The sequence below is a fragment of the Oncorhynchus masou genome, unplaced genomic scaffold (assembly GCF_036934945.1).
Source record: "Oncorhynchus masou masou isolate Uvic2021 unplaced genomic scaffold, UVic_Omas_1.1 unplaced_scaffold_536, whole genome shotgun sequence".
NCBI lineage: Eukaryota > Metazoa > Chordata > Actinopteri > Salmoniformes > Salmonidae > Oncorhynchus > Oncorhynchus masou.
Genome location: NW_027011770.1, coordinates 69,720 through 85,675, shown reverse-complemented (window position 1 = coordinate 85,675; position 15,956 = coordinate 69,720). Strand labels below are relative to the sequence as shown.

General features: G+C 45.4%; 1 protein-coding gene across 1 annotated transcript in view; it reads right to left on the bottom strand.

The window, feature by feature from the left end:
* LOC135535950 (uncharacterized protein KIAA1755-like) overlaps window positions 1-15,956 on the bottom strand; it is a 67,216-nt gene that overhangs the window by 4,886 nt on the left and 46,374 nt on the right. Inside the window, exons 2-3 of the mRNA XM_064962353.1 lie at window positions 9,681-9,803; window positions 3,219-3,268 (exon numbers count right to left, since the gene is read on the bottom strand). Coding sequence (XP_064818425.1) covers window positions 3,219-3,268; window positions 9,681-9,803 — 173 coding nt within the window. The remainder of the gene's footprint in view (window positions 1-3,218; window positions 3,269-9,680; window positions 9,804-15,956) is intronic.

The window sequence follows — 15,956 nt, the reverse complement described above, 5'->3', positions numbered from 1 at the left end:
TCTGTACCAGTGTATTTATCCCTGTGTTTCCTGTCTCTCTGTACCAGTGTATTTATCCCTGTGTTTCCTGTCTCTCCGTACCAGTGTATGTATCCCTGTGTTTCCTGTCTCTCTGGGCCAGTCTATTTATCCCTGTGTTTCCTGTCTCTCTGTACCAGTGTATTTATCCCTGTGTTTCCTGTCTCTCTGTACCAGTGTATTTATCCCTGTGTTTCCTGTCTCTCTGTCCCAGTGTATTTATCCCTGTGTTTCCTGTCTCTCTGTACCAGTGTATTTATCCCTGTGTTTCCTGTCTCTCTGTACCAGTGTATTTATCCCTGTGTTTCCTGTCTCTCTGTACCAGTGTATTTATCCCTGTGTTTCCTGTCTCTCTGTCCCAGTGTATTTATCCCTGTGTTTCCTGTCTCTCTGCCCCAGTGTATTTATCCCTGTGTTTCCTGTCTCTCTGTACCAGTGTATTTATCCCTGTGTTTCCTGTCTCTCTGTCCCAGTGTATTTATCCCTGTGTTTCCTGTCTCTCTGTACCAGTGTATTTATCCCTGTGTTTCCTGTCTCTCTGTACCAGTGTATTTATCCCTGTGTTTCCTGTCTCTCTGCCCCAGTGTATTTATCCCTGTGTTTCCTGTCTCTGTCCCAGTGTATTTATCCCTGTGTTTCCTGTCTCTCTGTACCAGTGTATTTATCTCGGTGTTTCCTGTCTCTCTGTACCAGTGTATTTATCCCTGTGTTTCCTGTCTCTCTGTACCAGTGTATTTATCCCTGTGTTTCCTGTCTCTCTGTACCAGTGTATTTATCCCTGTGTTTCCTGTCTCTCTGTACCAGTGTATTTATCCCTGTGTTTCCTGTCTCTCTGTACCAGTGTATTTATCCCTGTGTTTCCTGTCTCTCTGTCCCAGTGTATTTATCCCTGTGTTTCCTGTCTCTCTGTCCCAGTGTATTTATCCCTGTGTTTCCTGTCTCTCTGTACCAGTGTATTTATCCCTGTGTTTCCTGTCTCTCTGTATCAGTGTATTTATCCCTGTGTTTCCTGTCTCTCTGTACCAGTGTATTTATCCCTGTGTTTCCTGTCTCTCTGTACCAGTGTAGTTATCCCTGTGTTTCCTGTCTCTCTGTACCAGTGTATTTATCACTGTGTTTCCTGTCTCTGTACCAGTGTATTTATCCCTGTTTCCTGTCTCTCCTGTACCAGTGTATGTATCCCTGTGTTTCCTGTCTCTCTGGGCCAGTCTATTTATCCCTGTGTTTCCTGTCTCTCTGTACCAGTGTATTTATCCCTGTGTTTCCTGTCTCTCTGTACCAGTGTATTTATCCCTGTGTTTCCTGACTCTCAGTGTATTTATACCTGTGTTTACTGTCTCTCCGTACCAGTGTATTTATCCCTGTGTTTCCTGTCTCTCTGGGCCAGTGTATTTATCCCTGTGTTTCCTGTCTCTCTGTACCAGTGTATTTATCCCTGTGTTTCCTGTCTCTCTGTACCAGTGTATTTATCCCTGTGTTTCCTGTCTCTCTGTCCCAGTGTATTTATCCCTGTGTTTCCTGTCTCTCTGTACCAGTGTATTTATCCCTGTGTTTCCTGTCTCTCTGTACCAGTGTATTTATCTCTGTGTTTCCTGTCTCTCTGTACCAGCGTATTTATCCCTGTGTTTCCTGTCTCTCTGTACCAGTGTATTTATCCCTGTGTTTCCTGTCTCTCAGTACCCTGTGTTTCCTGTGTATTTATCCCTGTGTTTCCTGTCTCTCTGTACCAGTGTATTTATCCCTGTGTTTCCTGTCTCTGTGTGTATTTATCCCTGTGTTTCCTGTCTCTCTGTATTTATCCCAGTGTTTCCTTTATCCCTGTGTTTCCTGTCTCTCTGTACCAGTGTATTTATCCCTGTGTTTCCTGTCTCTCTGTACCAGTGTATTTATCCCTGTGTTTCCTGTCTCTCTGTACCAGTGTATTTATCCCTGTGTTTCCTGTCTCTCCCAGTGTATTTATCCCTGTGTTTCCTGTCTCTCCGTACCAGTGTATTTATCCCTGTGTTTCCTGTCTCTCTGTGTATTTATCCCTGTGTTTCCTGTCTCTCTGTACCAGTGTATTTATCCCTGTGTTTCCTGTCTCTCCGTAACAGTGTATTTATCCCTGTGTTTCCTGTCTCTCCGTAACAGTGTATTTATCCCTGTGTTTCCTGTCTCTCTGTGTATTTATCCCTGTGTTTCCTGTCTCTCCGTACCAGTGTATTTATCCCTGTGTTTCCTGTCTCTGTGTATTTATCCCTGTGTTTCCTGTCTCTGTACCAGTGTATTTATCCCTGTGTTTCCTGTCTCTCTGTACCAGTGTATTTATCCCTGTGTTTCCTGTCTCTCAGTGTATTTATCCCTGTGTTTCCTGTCTCTCTGTACCAGTGTATTTATCCCTGTGTTTCCTGTCTCTCTGTGTATTTATCTCTGTGTTTCCTGTCTCTCTGTACCAGTGTATTTATCCCTGTGTTTCCTGTCTCTCTGTACCAGTGTATTTATCCCTGTGTTTCCTGTCTCTCTGTCTCCTGTCCCAGTGTATTTATCCCTGTGTTTCCTGTCTCTCTGTCCCAGTGTATTTATCCCTGTGTTTCCTGTCCTCTGTGTATTTATCCCTGTGTTTCCTGTCTCTCTGTACCAGTGTATTTATCAGTGTATTTATCCCTGTGTTTCCTGTCTCTCTGTGCCAGTGTATTTATCCCTGTGTTTCCTGTCTCTCTGTCCCAGTGTATTTATCCCTGTGTTTCCTGTCTCTCTGTACCAGTGTATTTATCCCTGTGTTTCATGTCTCTCGGTAACAGTGTATTTATCCCTGTGTTTCCTGTCTCTCTGTACCAGTGTATTTATCCCTGTGTTTCCTGTCTCTCTGTGTATTTATCCCTGTGTTTCCTGTCTCTCTGTACAAGTGTATTTATGCTTAGTCAAGTCACCCAGCATATTTTTCCCCATTACTCCTTTTCTATTCTCTTTTGCTCGTCTTCCCGGTTCTGACCACTGCCCTGCCCTTCGGTACCTATTGGACTCTGAACTGGTTTTGACCTTTTCCCTGTACACAACCATTCTCTTACCTAACCCCCTTTTTGGATTAAATAAACCTTGTTAAGACTCCAACCATCTGCCTCCTGTGTCTCCATCTGGGTCTCGCCTTGTGCCTTGATAAGTGCAGAGTAGAAAGAGAGACGGAGAGACGGAGAGACAAAGAATGAGAGGGGATGTCTCACCTGGGGGTGTTGGTGGAGGAGGAGCTGGGGGAGACAGAGGGCGCTGCCACCTGAATGAAAACATTCATACATGGGGTTTTAGTAGACTTATTCTACATACAATATAAAAGGTGCCTCTGCCATTTGAAAACAACAACACACACATTAAAAAAACGACAGAGGATTTAAAATGGAATAAAAATCTACAGGCTTAATTTCTCATGTTGGTCTGCTGTGGTTATAATCAGACAAGACTGGCTGTGGTTATAATCAGGAGGGAATGAACAGCTCAGACAAGACTGGCCGTGGTTATAATCAGGAGGGAATGAACAGCTCAGACAAGACTGGCTGTGGTTATAATCAGGAGGAGGGAATGAACAGCTCAGACAAGACTGGCTGTGGTTATAATCAGGAGGGAATGAACAGCTCAGACAAGACTGGCCGTGGTTATAATCAGGAGGAGGGAATGAACAGCTCAGACAAGACTGGCTGTGGTTATAATCAGGAGGAGGGAATGAACAGCTCAGACAAGACTGGCTGTGGTTATAATCAGGAGGGAATGAACAGCTCAGACAAGACTGGCTGTGGTTATAATCAGGAGGGAATGAACAGCTCAGACAAGACTGGCTGTGGTTATAATCAGGAGGAATGAACAGCTCAGACAAGACTGGCTGTGGTTATAATCAGGAGGAGGGAATGAACAGCTCAGACAAGACTGGCCGTGGTTATAATCAGGAGGAGGGAATGAACAGCTCAGACAAGACTGGCTGTGGTTATAATCAGGAGGAGGGAATGAACAGCTCAGACAAGACTGGCTGTGGTTATAATCAGGAGGAGGGAATGAACAGCTCAGACAAGACTGGCTGTGGTTATAATCAGGAGGGAATGAACAGCTCAGACAAGACTGGCTGTGGTTATAATCAGGAGGGAATGAACAGCTCAGACAAGACTGGCTGTGGTTATAATCAGGAGGGAATGAACAGCTCAGACAAGACTGGCTGTGGTTATAATCAGGAGGAGGGAATGAACAGCTCAGACAAGACTGGCTGTGGTTATAATCAGGAGGGAATGAACAGCTCAGACAAGACTGGCTGTGGTTATAATCAGGAGGGGGAATGAACAGCTCAGACAAGACTGGCTGTGGTTATAATCAGGAGGGAATGAACAGCTCAGACAAGACTGGCTGTGGTTATAATCAGGAGGGAATGAACAGCTCAGACAAGACTGGCCGTGGTTATAATCAGGAGGAGGGAATGAACAGCTCAGACAAGACTGGCTGTGGTTATAATCAGGAGGGAATGAACAGCTCAGACAAGACTGGCTGTGGTTATAATCAGGAGGGGAATGAACAGCTCAGACAAGACTGGCTGTGGTTATAATCAGGAGGGGGAATGAACAGCTCAGACAAGACTGGCTGTGGTTATAATCAGGAGGGAATGAACAGCTCAGACAAGACTGGCCGTGGTTATAATCAGGAGGGAATGAACAGCTCAGACAAGACTGGCCGTGGTTATAATCAGGAGGGAATGAACAGCTCAGACAAGACTGGCTGTGGTTATAATCAGGAGGGAATGAACAGCTCAGACAAGACTGGCTGTGGTTATAATCAGGAGGGAATGAACAGCTCAGACAAGACTGGCCGTGGTTATAATCAGGAGGGAATGAACAGCTCAGACAAGACTGGCCGTGGTTATAATCAGGAGGGAATGAACAGCTCAGACAAGACTGGCTGTGGTTATAATCAGGAGGGAATGAACAGCTCAGACAAGACTGGCTGTGGTTATAATCAGGAGGGAATGAACAGCTCAGACAAGACTGGCCGTGGTTATAATCAGGAGGAGGGAATGAACAGCTCAGACAAGACTGGCTGTGGTTATAATCAGGAGGGAATGAACAGCTCAGACAAGACTGGCCGTGGTTATAATCAGGAGGGAATGAACAGCTCAGACAAGACTGGCTGTGGTTATAATCAGGAGGGAATGAACAGCTCAGACAAGACTGGCTGTGGTTATAATCAGGAGGAGGGAATGAACAGCTCAGACAAGACTGGCTGTGGTTATAATCAGGAGGGAATGAACAGCTCAGACAAGACTGGCTGTGGTTATAATCAGGAGGAGGGAATGAACAGCTCAGACAAGACTGGCTGTGGTTATAATCAGGAGGGGGAATGAACAGCTCAGACAAGACTGGCTGTGGTTATAATCAGGAGGAGGGAATGAACAGCTCAGACAAGACTGGCTGTGGTTATAATCAGGAGGGAATGAACAGCTCAGACAAGACTGGCTGTGGTTATAATCAGGAGGGGAATGAACAGCTCAGACAAGACTGGCTGTGGTTATAATCAGGAGGAGGGAATGAACAGCTCAGACAAGACTGGCTGTGGTTATAATCAGGAGGGGGAATGAACAGCTCAGACAAGACTGGCTGTGGTTATAATCAGGAGGAGGGAATGAACAGCTCAGACAAGACTGGCTGTGGTTATAATCAGGAGGAGGGAATGAACAGCTCAGACAAGACTGGCTGTGGTTATAATCAGGAGGAGGGAATGAACAGCTCAGACAAGACTGGCTGTGGTTATAATCAGGAGGAGGGAATGAACAGCTCAGACAAGACTGGCCGTGGTTATAATCAGGAGGAGGGAATGAACAGCTCAGACAAGACTGGCCGTGGTTATAATCAGGAGAGAATGAACAGCTCAGACAAGACTGGCTGTGGTTATAATCAGGAGGGAATGAACAGCTCAGACAAGACTGGCCGTGGTTATAATCAGGAGGGAATGAACAGCTCAGACAAGACTGGCTGTGGTTATAATCAGGAGGAGGGAATGAACAGCTCAGACAAGACTGGCTGTGGTTATAATCAGGAGGAGGGAATGAACAGCTCAGACAAGACTGGCTGTGGTTATAATCAGGAGGGAATGAACAGCTCAGACAAGACTGGCTGTGGTTATAATCAGGAGGAGGGAATGAACAGCTCAGACAAGACTGGCCGTGGTTATAATCAGGAGGGAATGAACAGCTCAGACAAGACTGGCCGTGGTTATAATCAGGAGGAGGGAATGAACAGCTCAGACAAGACTGGCCGTGGTTATAATCAGGAGGGAATGAACAGCTCAGACAAGACTCCCGTGGTTATAATCAGGAGAGAATGAACAGCTCAGACAAGACTGGCTGTGGTTATAATCAGGAGGGAATGAACAGCTCAGACAAGACTGGCCGTGGTTATAATCAGGAGGGAATGAACAGCTCAGACAAGACTGGCTGTGGTTATAATCAGGAGGAGGGAATGAACAGCTCAGACAAGACTGGCTGTGGTTATAATCAGGAGGAGGGAATGAACAGCTCAGACAAGACTGGCTGTGGTTATAATCAGGGGGGAATGAACAGCTCAGACAAGACTGGCTGTGGTTATAATCAGGAGGGAATGAACAGCTCAGACAAGACTGGCTGTGGTTATAATCAGGAGGGAATGAACAGCTCAGACAAGACTGGCTGTGGTTATAATCAGGAGGGGGAATGAACAGCTCAGACAAGACTGGCTGTGGTTATAATCAGGAGGGAATGAACAGCTCAGACAAGACTGGCTGTGGTTATAATCAGGAGGAGGGAATGAACAGCTCAGACAAGACTGGCTGTGGTTATAATCAGGAGGGAATGAACAGCTCAGACAAGACTGGCTGTGGTTATAATCAGGAGGGAATGAACAGCTCAGACAAGACTGGCTGTGGTTATAATCAGGAGGGAATGAACAGCTCAGACAAGACTGGCTGTGGTTATAATCAGGAGGGAATGAACAGCTCAGACAAGACTGGCTGTGGTTATAATCAGGAGGGAATGAACAGCTCAGACAAGACTGGCTGTGGTTATAATCAGGAGGGAATGAACAGCTCAGACAAGACTGGCTGTGGTTATAATCAGGAGGGAATGAACAGCTCAGACAAGACTGGCTGTGGTTATAATCAGGAGGAGGGAATGAACAGCTCAGACAAGACTGGCTGTGGTTATAATCAGGAGGAGGGAATGAACAGCTCAGACAAGACTGGCTGTGGTTATAATCAGGAGGGGAATGAACAGCTCAGACAAGACTGGCTGTGGTTATAATCAGGAGGAGGGAATGAACAGCTCAGACAAGACTGGCTGTGGTTATAATCAGGAGGGGAATGAACAGCTCAGACAAGACTGGCTGTGGTTATAATCAGGAGGGGGAATGAACAGCTCAGACAAGACTGGCTGTGGTTATAATCAGGAGGGAATGAACAGCTCAGACAAGACTGGCTGTGGTTATAATCAGGAGGGAATGAACAGCTCAGACAAGACTGGCTGTGGTTATAATCAGGAGGAGGGAATGAACAGCTCAGACAAGACTGGCTGTGGTTATAATCAGGAGGGAATGAACAACTCAGACAAGACTGGCTGTGGTTATAATCAGGAGGAGGGAATGAACAGCTCAGACAAGACTGGCTGTGGTTATAATCAGGAGGAGGGAATGAACAGCTCAGACAAGACTGGCTGTGGTTATAATCAGGAGGGAATGAACAGCTCAGACAAGACTGGCTGTGGTTATAATCAGGAGGGAATGAACAGCTCAGACAAGACTGGCTGTGGTTATAATCAGGAGGAGGGAATGAACAGCTCAGACAAGACTGGCCTGGTTATAATCAGGAGGGGAATGAACAGCTCAGACAAGACTGGCTGTGGTTATAATCAGGAGGAGAATGAACAGCTCAGACAAGACTGGCTGTGGTTATAATCAGGAGGGAATGAACAGCTCAGACAAGACTGGCTGTGGTTATAATCAGGAGGAGGGGAATGAACAGCTCAGACAAGACTGGCTGTGGTTATAATCAGGAGGAGGAATGAACAGCTCAGACAAGACTGGCTGTGGTTATAATCAGGAGGAGGGAATGAACAGCTCAGACAAGACTGGCTGTGGTTATAATCAGGAGGGAATGAACAGCTCAGACAAGACTGGCTGTGGTTATAATCAGGAGGGAGAATGAACAACTCAGACAAGACTGGCTGTGGTTATAATCAGGAGGGAATGAACAGCTCAGACAAGACTGGCTGTGGTTATAATCAGGAGGGAATGAACAGCTCAGACAAGACTGGCTGTGGTTATAATCAGGAGGAGGGAATGAACAGCTCAGACAAGACTGGCTGTGGTTATAATCAGGAGGGAATGAACAGCTCAGACAAGACTGGCTGTGGTTATAATCAGGAGGGAATGAACAGCTCAGACAAGACTGGCTGTGGTTATAATCAGGAGGAGGGAATGAACAGCTCAGACAAGACTGGCTGTGGTTACAATCAGGAGGGAATGAACAGCTCAGACAAGACTGGCTGTGGTTATAATCAGGAGGGAATGAACAGCTCAGACAAGACTGGCTGTGGTTATAATCAGGAGGGAATGAACAGCTCAGACAAGACTGGCTGTGGTTATAATCAGGAGGAGGGAATGAACAGCTCAGACAAGACTGGCTGTGGTTATAATCAGGAGGGAATGAACAGCTCAGACAAGACTGGCTGTGGTTATAATCAGGAGGAGGGAATGAACAGCTCAGACAAGACTGGCTGTGGTTATAATCAGGAGGGAATGAACAGCTCAGACAAGACTGGCTGTGGTTATAATCAGGAGGAGGGAATGAACAGCTCAGACAAGACTGGCTGTGGTTATAATCAGGAGGAGGGAATGAACAGCTCAGACAAGACTGGCCGTGGTTATAATCAGGAGGGAATGAACAGCTCAGACAAGACTGGCTGTGGTTATAATCAGGAGGGAATGAACAGCTCAGACAAGACTGGCTGTGGTTATAATCAGGAGGAGGGAATGAACAGCTCAGACAAGACTGGCTGTGGTTATAATCAGGAGGGAATGAACAGCTCAGACAAGACTGGCTGTGGTTATAATCAGGAGGGAATGAACAGCTCAGACAAGACTGGCTGTGGTTATAATCAGGAGGGAATGAACAGCTCAGACAAGACTGGCCGTGGTTATAATCAGGAGGGAATGAACAGCACAGACAATAAAATCAGAACAGATCCCCACAGTCTTCCTCTCTCTGTTCAATAAAGTCAGAGCAGATCCCCACAGTCTTCCTCTCTCTGTTCAATAAAGTCATAACAGATCCCCAGTCTTCCTCTCTCTGTTCAATAAAGTCAAAACAGATCCACACTGTCTTCCTCTCTCTGTTCAATAAAATCAGAACAGATCCCCACTGTCTTCCTCTCTCTGTTCAATAAAATCAGAACAGATCCCCACAGTCTTCCTCTCTCTCTGTTCAATAAAGTCAGAACATATCCCCACTGTCTTCCTCTCTCTGTTCAATAAAATCAGAACAGATCCCCACTGTCTTCCCCTCTCTGTTCAATAAAATCAGAACAGATCCCCACTGTCTTCCTCTCTCTGTTCAATAAAATCAGAACAGATCCCCACAGTCTTCCTCTCTCTGTTCAGTAATGAAAACAGGTATTTTTGATAGAATACCTGCAGGTAGAAGTCCCCGGGGCGGAGGACACGTGGGTCCAGAGGAGAGAGATGGATGATCACCTTGTCGTGGAGACACAGAGGCCAGCCCTGGTGACGGAATAACAGGCCGCAGTACGGGAACTACAGGAGAGAGGGAGAGGGAGTAAATAAATCAACTACAGGAGAGAGGAGAAGGAGAGGGAGTAAATAAATCAACTACAGGAGAGATGGAGAGGGAGTACATACATCAACTACAGGAGAGATGTAGAAGGAGTAAATACATCAACTACAGGAGAGATGGAGAAGGAGTAAATACATCAACTATAGGAGAGAGGGAGAAGGAGAGGGAGTAAATAAATCACCTACAGGAGAGATCAAGAAGTAAATACATCAACTACAGGAGAGAGAGAAGGAGAGGGAGTAAATAAATCAACTACAGGAGAGATGGAGAAGGAGTAAATACATCAACTATAGGAGAGAGGGTAAAGAGGGAGTAAATAAATCAACTACAGGAGAGAGGGAGACGGAGAGTAAATAAATCAACTACAGGAGAGAGGGAGAAGGAGAGGGAGTAAATACATCATCAAATCTACAGGAGAGAGGGAGAGGGAGAGGGAGTAAATACATCAACTATAGGAGAGAGGGAGAAGGAGAGGGACTAAATAAATCAACTACAGGAGAGAGGGAGAAGGAGAGGGAGTAAATAAATCAACTACAGGAGAGATGGAGAAGGAGTAAATACATCAACTATAGGAGAGAGGGAGAAGGAGAGGGAGTAAATAAATCAACTACAGGAGAGAGGGAGAAGGAGAGGGAGTAAATAAATCAACTACAGGAGAGATGGAGAGGGAGTAAATACATCAACTACAGGAGAGGAGGGAGAGGGAGTAAATCCCTCCCTACAGGAGAGATGGAGACGGAGAGGGAGTAAATACATCAACTACAGGAGAGATGGAGAGGGAGTAAATACATCAACTACAGGAGAGATGGAGAGGGAGTAAATAAATCAACTACAGGAGAGATAGAGACGGAGACGGAGTAAATAAATCAACTACAGGAGAGAGGGAGAAGGAGAGGGAGTAAATAAATCAACTACAGGAGAGAGGGAGACGAAGAGGGAGTAAATAAATCAACTACAGGAGAGAGGGAGAAGGAGAGGGAGTAAATACATCAACTACAGGAGAGAGGGAGAAGGAGAGGTAAATCAATCATTCCTTTGCTAAAACATCAACAAGTAGATTTTGATGAGTGACAGAGAGAGAGGCAGAGAGAGAGAGATGGGGGGAGACATTGAAGTAGATCATTTTACTGATAAAAACGTACGGTGATTTCCGCTCAGAGGTCGTCTTTCAGCCCGGGCAGCCGCACACCGGAAAACAAATCATACGATCCCTCCCTCTCACCCCCCTTTCCCATTTCAGAGCCCCCAAATCCTCTCCACTCTGAACGAGGGATTCTGCTCTCTGATAGCGCTGAGAAACACAGACCCCTGCTCTGTCTGTCTTCCCTCCCCCTCCTCTTCCCTCCCTCCTTCCTTCCCTTCATTCTTCCTTCTCTCCCCCTCCTCTTCCCTCCCTCCCTCCTCCTCTTCCCTCCCTCCCTCCTTCCCTTCATTCTTCCTTCACTCCCCCTCCTGCCAATGAGCTCCTGTCTCTCTCTCTCTCTCTCTGTCTCTCTCTCTCTCTCTCTCTCTGTCTCTGTCTCTGTCTCTCTGTCTCTCTCTCTGTCTCTGTCTCTCTGTCTCTCTCTCTGTCTCTGTCTCTCTCTCTGTCTGTCTGTCTGTCTCGCTCTCTCTCTCTCTCTCTCTCTCTGTCTCTCTCTCTCTCTCTCTCTCTCTCTCTCAAGAGGTGGGAGACTGTAGTCTCTCTCTCTCTCTCTCTCTGTAGTCTCTCTCTCTCTCTCTCTCTCTCTCTCTCTCTCTCTCTCTCTCTCTCTCTCTCTCTCTCTCTCTCTCTCTCTAAGGTTCTCCTCCTGAGTTACTAATAGAGGTGCTCTCCCTGTCTCTATTGCTCTGAGTCACCGAAACGAGGTGTTTCCTCCCATGTCTTACTACTCATCCAGGTGGTGAGCCATTCCCACTCATTACGCCGCTCTCTGGTCTCTCATTCTGTACGGCCTGGTCTTGTCCGGTCATGCCTGTGATACTAGCTCTGCAACGTGTCCTGTTTGGGTAACCTCTCTCAGTCACCGAACCAGTCTAACCAAGAGGAGGAGGACTGTAGTCACCAAGAGGAGGGAGACTGTAGTCACCAAGAGGAGGGAGACTGTAGTCACCAAGAGGAGGGAGACTGTAGTCACCAAGAGGAGGGAGACTGTAGTCACCAAGAGGAGGGAGACTGTAGTCACCAAGAGGAGGGAGACTGTAGTCACCAAGAGGAGGGAGACTGTAGTCACCAAGAGGAGGGAGACTGTAGTCACCAAGAGGAGGGAGACTGTAGTCTGAGGAGGAGACTGTAGTCACCAAGAGGAGGAAGACTGTAGTCACTGAGGAGGGAGTCTGTAACCAAGAGGAGGAGGACTGTAGTCACCAAGAGGAGGAGACTGTAGTCACCAAGAGGAGGGAGACTGTAGTCACCAAGAGGAGGAAGACTGTAGTCACCAAGAGGAGGAAGACTGTAGTCACCAAGAGGAGGGAGACTGTAGTCACCAAGAGGAGGGAGACTGTAGTCACCAAGAGGAGGGAGACTGTAGTCACCAAGAGGAGGAAGACTGTAGTCACCAAGAGGAGGAAGACTGTAGTCACCAAGAGGAGGGAGACTGTAGTCACCAAGAGGAGGAAGACTGTAGTCACTGAACCAGTCTAACCAAGAGGAGGAGGACTGTAGTCACCAAGAGGAGGAGGACTGTAGTCAACAAGAGGAGGGAGACTGTAGTCACCAAGAGGAGGGAGACTGTAGTCACCAAGAGGAGGAAGACTGTAGTCACCAAGACTGTGCAGTTATTGTTAGTGCTTCATGTTTTTGGTTATATAACAAGCCAGACCTCCCAAAATGAAACGTCCTTCATCACTCCAGCTGATGTTTACCAGCCAATCCCCCATCCTCCTCTCTGCCCTCCGTTAAGTAGAAGGTTTCACATGTTACCCATAACCCTCCTCTCTGCCCTCCGTTAAGTAGAAGGGTTCACATGTTACCCATCATCCTCCACTTCAGCCACAACTCCCCTTGTTACAACACTTCAAGGTGATGACACACAGTATCTGATCTGGAAGATATTTATATTCTCCTCCTTGACCCTGGGAGGATCTAACACAACACCACACCAATACAGAAGTCCTGGTGTGTTGTCAGAATGGAACACAACACCAATACAGAACTCCTGGTGTGTTGTCAGAATGGAACACAACACCAATACAGAACTCCTGGTGTGTTGTCAGAATGGAACACCAATACAGAACTCCTGGTGTGTTGTCAGAATGGAACACAACACCAATACAGAACTCCTGGTGTGTTGTCAGAATGGAACACAACACCAATACAGAAGTCCTGGTGTGTTGTCAGAATGGAACACAACACCAATACAGAACTCCTGGTGTGTTGTCAGAATGGAACACAACACCAATACAGAACTCCTGGTGTGTTGTCAGAATGGAACACCACACCAATACAGAACTCCTGGGGTGTTGTCAGAATGGAACACAACACCAATACAGAACTCCTGGGGTGTTGTCAGAATGGAACACAACACCAATACAGAACTCCTGGTGTGTTGTCAGAATGGAACACAACACCAATACAGAACTCCTGGGGTGTTGTCAGAATGGAAACACAACACCAATACAGTATTCCTGGTGTGTTGTCAGAATGGAACACAACACCAATACAGAACTCCTGGTGTGTTGTCAGAATGGAACACCAATACAGAACACCTGGTGTGTTGTCAGAATGGAACACAACAACAATACAGAATTCCTGGTGTGTTGTCAGAATGGAACACCACACCAATACAGAACTCCTGGTGTGTTGTCAGAATGGAACACAACACCAATACAGAACTCCTGGTGTGTTGTCAGAATGGAACACAACACCAATACAGAATCCTGGTGTGTTGTCAGAATGGAACACAACACCAATACAGAACTCCTGGTGTGTTGTCAGAATGGAACACAACACCAATACAGAACTCCTGGTGTGTTGTCAGAATGGAACACAACACCAATACAGAACTCCTGGTGTGTTGTCAGAATGGAACACAACACCAATACAGAACTCCTGGTGTGTTGTCAGAATGGAACACCAATACAGAACTCCTGGGGTGTTGTCAGAATGGAACACCAAACCAATACAAAACTCCTGGTGTGTTGTCAGAATGGAACACAACACCAATACAGAACTCCTGGTGTGTTGTCAGAATGGAACACAACACCAATACAGAATTCCTGGTGTGTTGTCAGAATGGAACACCAATACAGAACACCTGGTGTGTTGTCAGAATGGAACACAACAACAATACAGAATTCCTGGTGTGTTGTCAGAATGGAACACCACACCAATACAGAACTCCTGGTGTGTTGTCAGAATGGAACACAACACCAATACAGAATTCCTGGTGTGTTGTCAGAATGGAACACCAATACAGAACTCCTGGTGTGTTGTCAGAATGGAACACAACACCAATACAGAACTCCTGGTGTGTTGTCAGAATGGAACACCACACCAATACAGAACTTCTGGTGTGTTGTCAGAATGGAACACAACACCAATACAGAACTCCTGGTGTGTTATCAGAATGGAACACCAATACAGAACTCCTGGGGTGTTGTCAGAATGGAACACCACACCAATACAGAACTCCTGGTGTGTTGTCAGAATGGAACACAACACCAATACAGAACTCCTGGTGTGTTGTCAGAATGGAACACCAATACAGAACTCCTGGTGTGTTGTCAGAATGGAACACCAATACAGAACTCCTGGTGTGTTGTCAGAATGGAACACCAATACAGAACTCCTGGTGTGTTGTCAGAATGGAACACAACACCAATACAGAACTCCTGGTGTGTTGTCAGAATGGAACACCAATACAGAACTCCTGGTGTGTTGTCAGAATGGAACACCAATACAGAACTCCTGGTGTGTTGTCAGAATGGAACACAACACCAATACAGAATTCCTGGTGTGTTGTCAGAAAGGAACACCAATACAGAACTCCTGGGGTGTTGTCAGAATGGAACACCAATACAGAACTCCTGGTGTGTTGTCAGAATGGAACACCAATACAGAACTCCTGATGTTTGTCAGAATGGAACACCAATACAGAACTCCTGGTGTGTTGTCAGAATGGAACACAACACCAATACAGAACTCCTGGTGTGTTGTCATTTCTAAAAACCTGTTTTTGATTTGTCATTTTGGAGTATTGTGTATAAATAGATGAGGGGAAAAAAACGATATAATCCATTTTAGAATAAGGTTGTACCCTAACACAAGGTGGAAAAGGTCAAGGGGTCTGAATACTTTCCCAATGCACTCTAGTGCACTACTGTTGACCAGGGCACTGAACAGGGTGGCATTTGAGGCACAGCCTATTCTCTCTGGGGAGGAAGCTGTCATATTATACGACCTGGGAAGACTGGAGGCCTGAATAGACGAGGTGTGTTCATTTAAAGAGAGAAAGAAAACCAACCTCCACATTCCTCTATTTAACCCCCCCCTCCCCTCCGTAGTAGTTTAAGGTTACTATAGTAAAACGTAGTAGTAGTAGTATAAGGTAACTATAGTATAATGTAGTAGTAGTAGTATAAGGTAACTATAGTATAATGTAGTAGTAGAAGTATAAGGTAACTATAATATAACGTAGTAGTAATAGTAGTATAAGGTAACTATAGTATATCGTAGTAGTAGTAGTAGTATAAGGTACATATAGTATAATGTAGTAGTAATAGTAGTATAATAAGGTAACTATAGTATAATGTAGTAGTAGTAGTATAAGGTAACTATAGTATAATGTAGTATAAATATAAGGTAACTATAGTATAATGTAGTAGTAGTAGTAGTATAAGGTAACTATAGTATAATGTAGTAGTAGTAGTAGTAGTAGTAGTATAAGGTAACTATAGTATAATGTAGTAGTAGTAGTATAAGGTAACTATAGTATAATGTAGTAGTAGTATAAGGTAACTATAGTATAATGTAGTAGTAGTAGTATAAGGTAACTATAGTATAATGTAGTAGTAGTAGTATAAGGTAACTATAGTATAATGTAGTAGTAGTAGTATAAGGTAACTATAGTATAATGTAGTAGTAGTAGTATAAGGTAACTATAGTATAATGTAGTAGTAGTAGTAGTATAAGG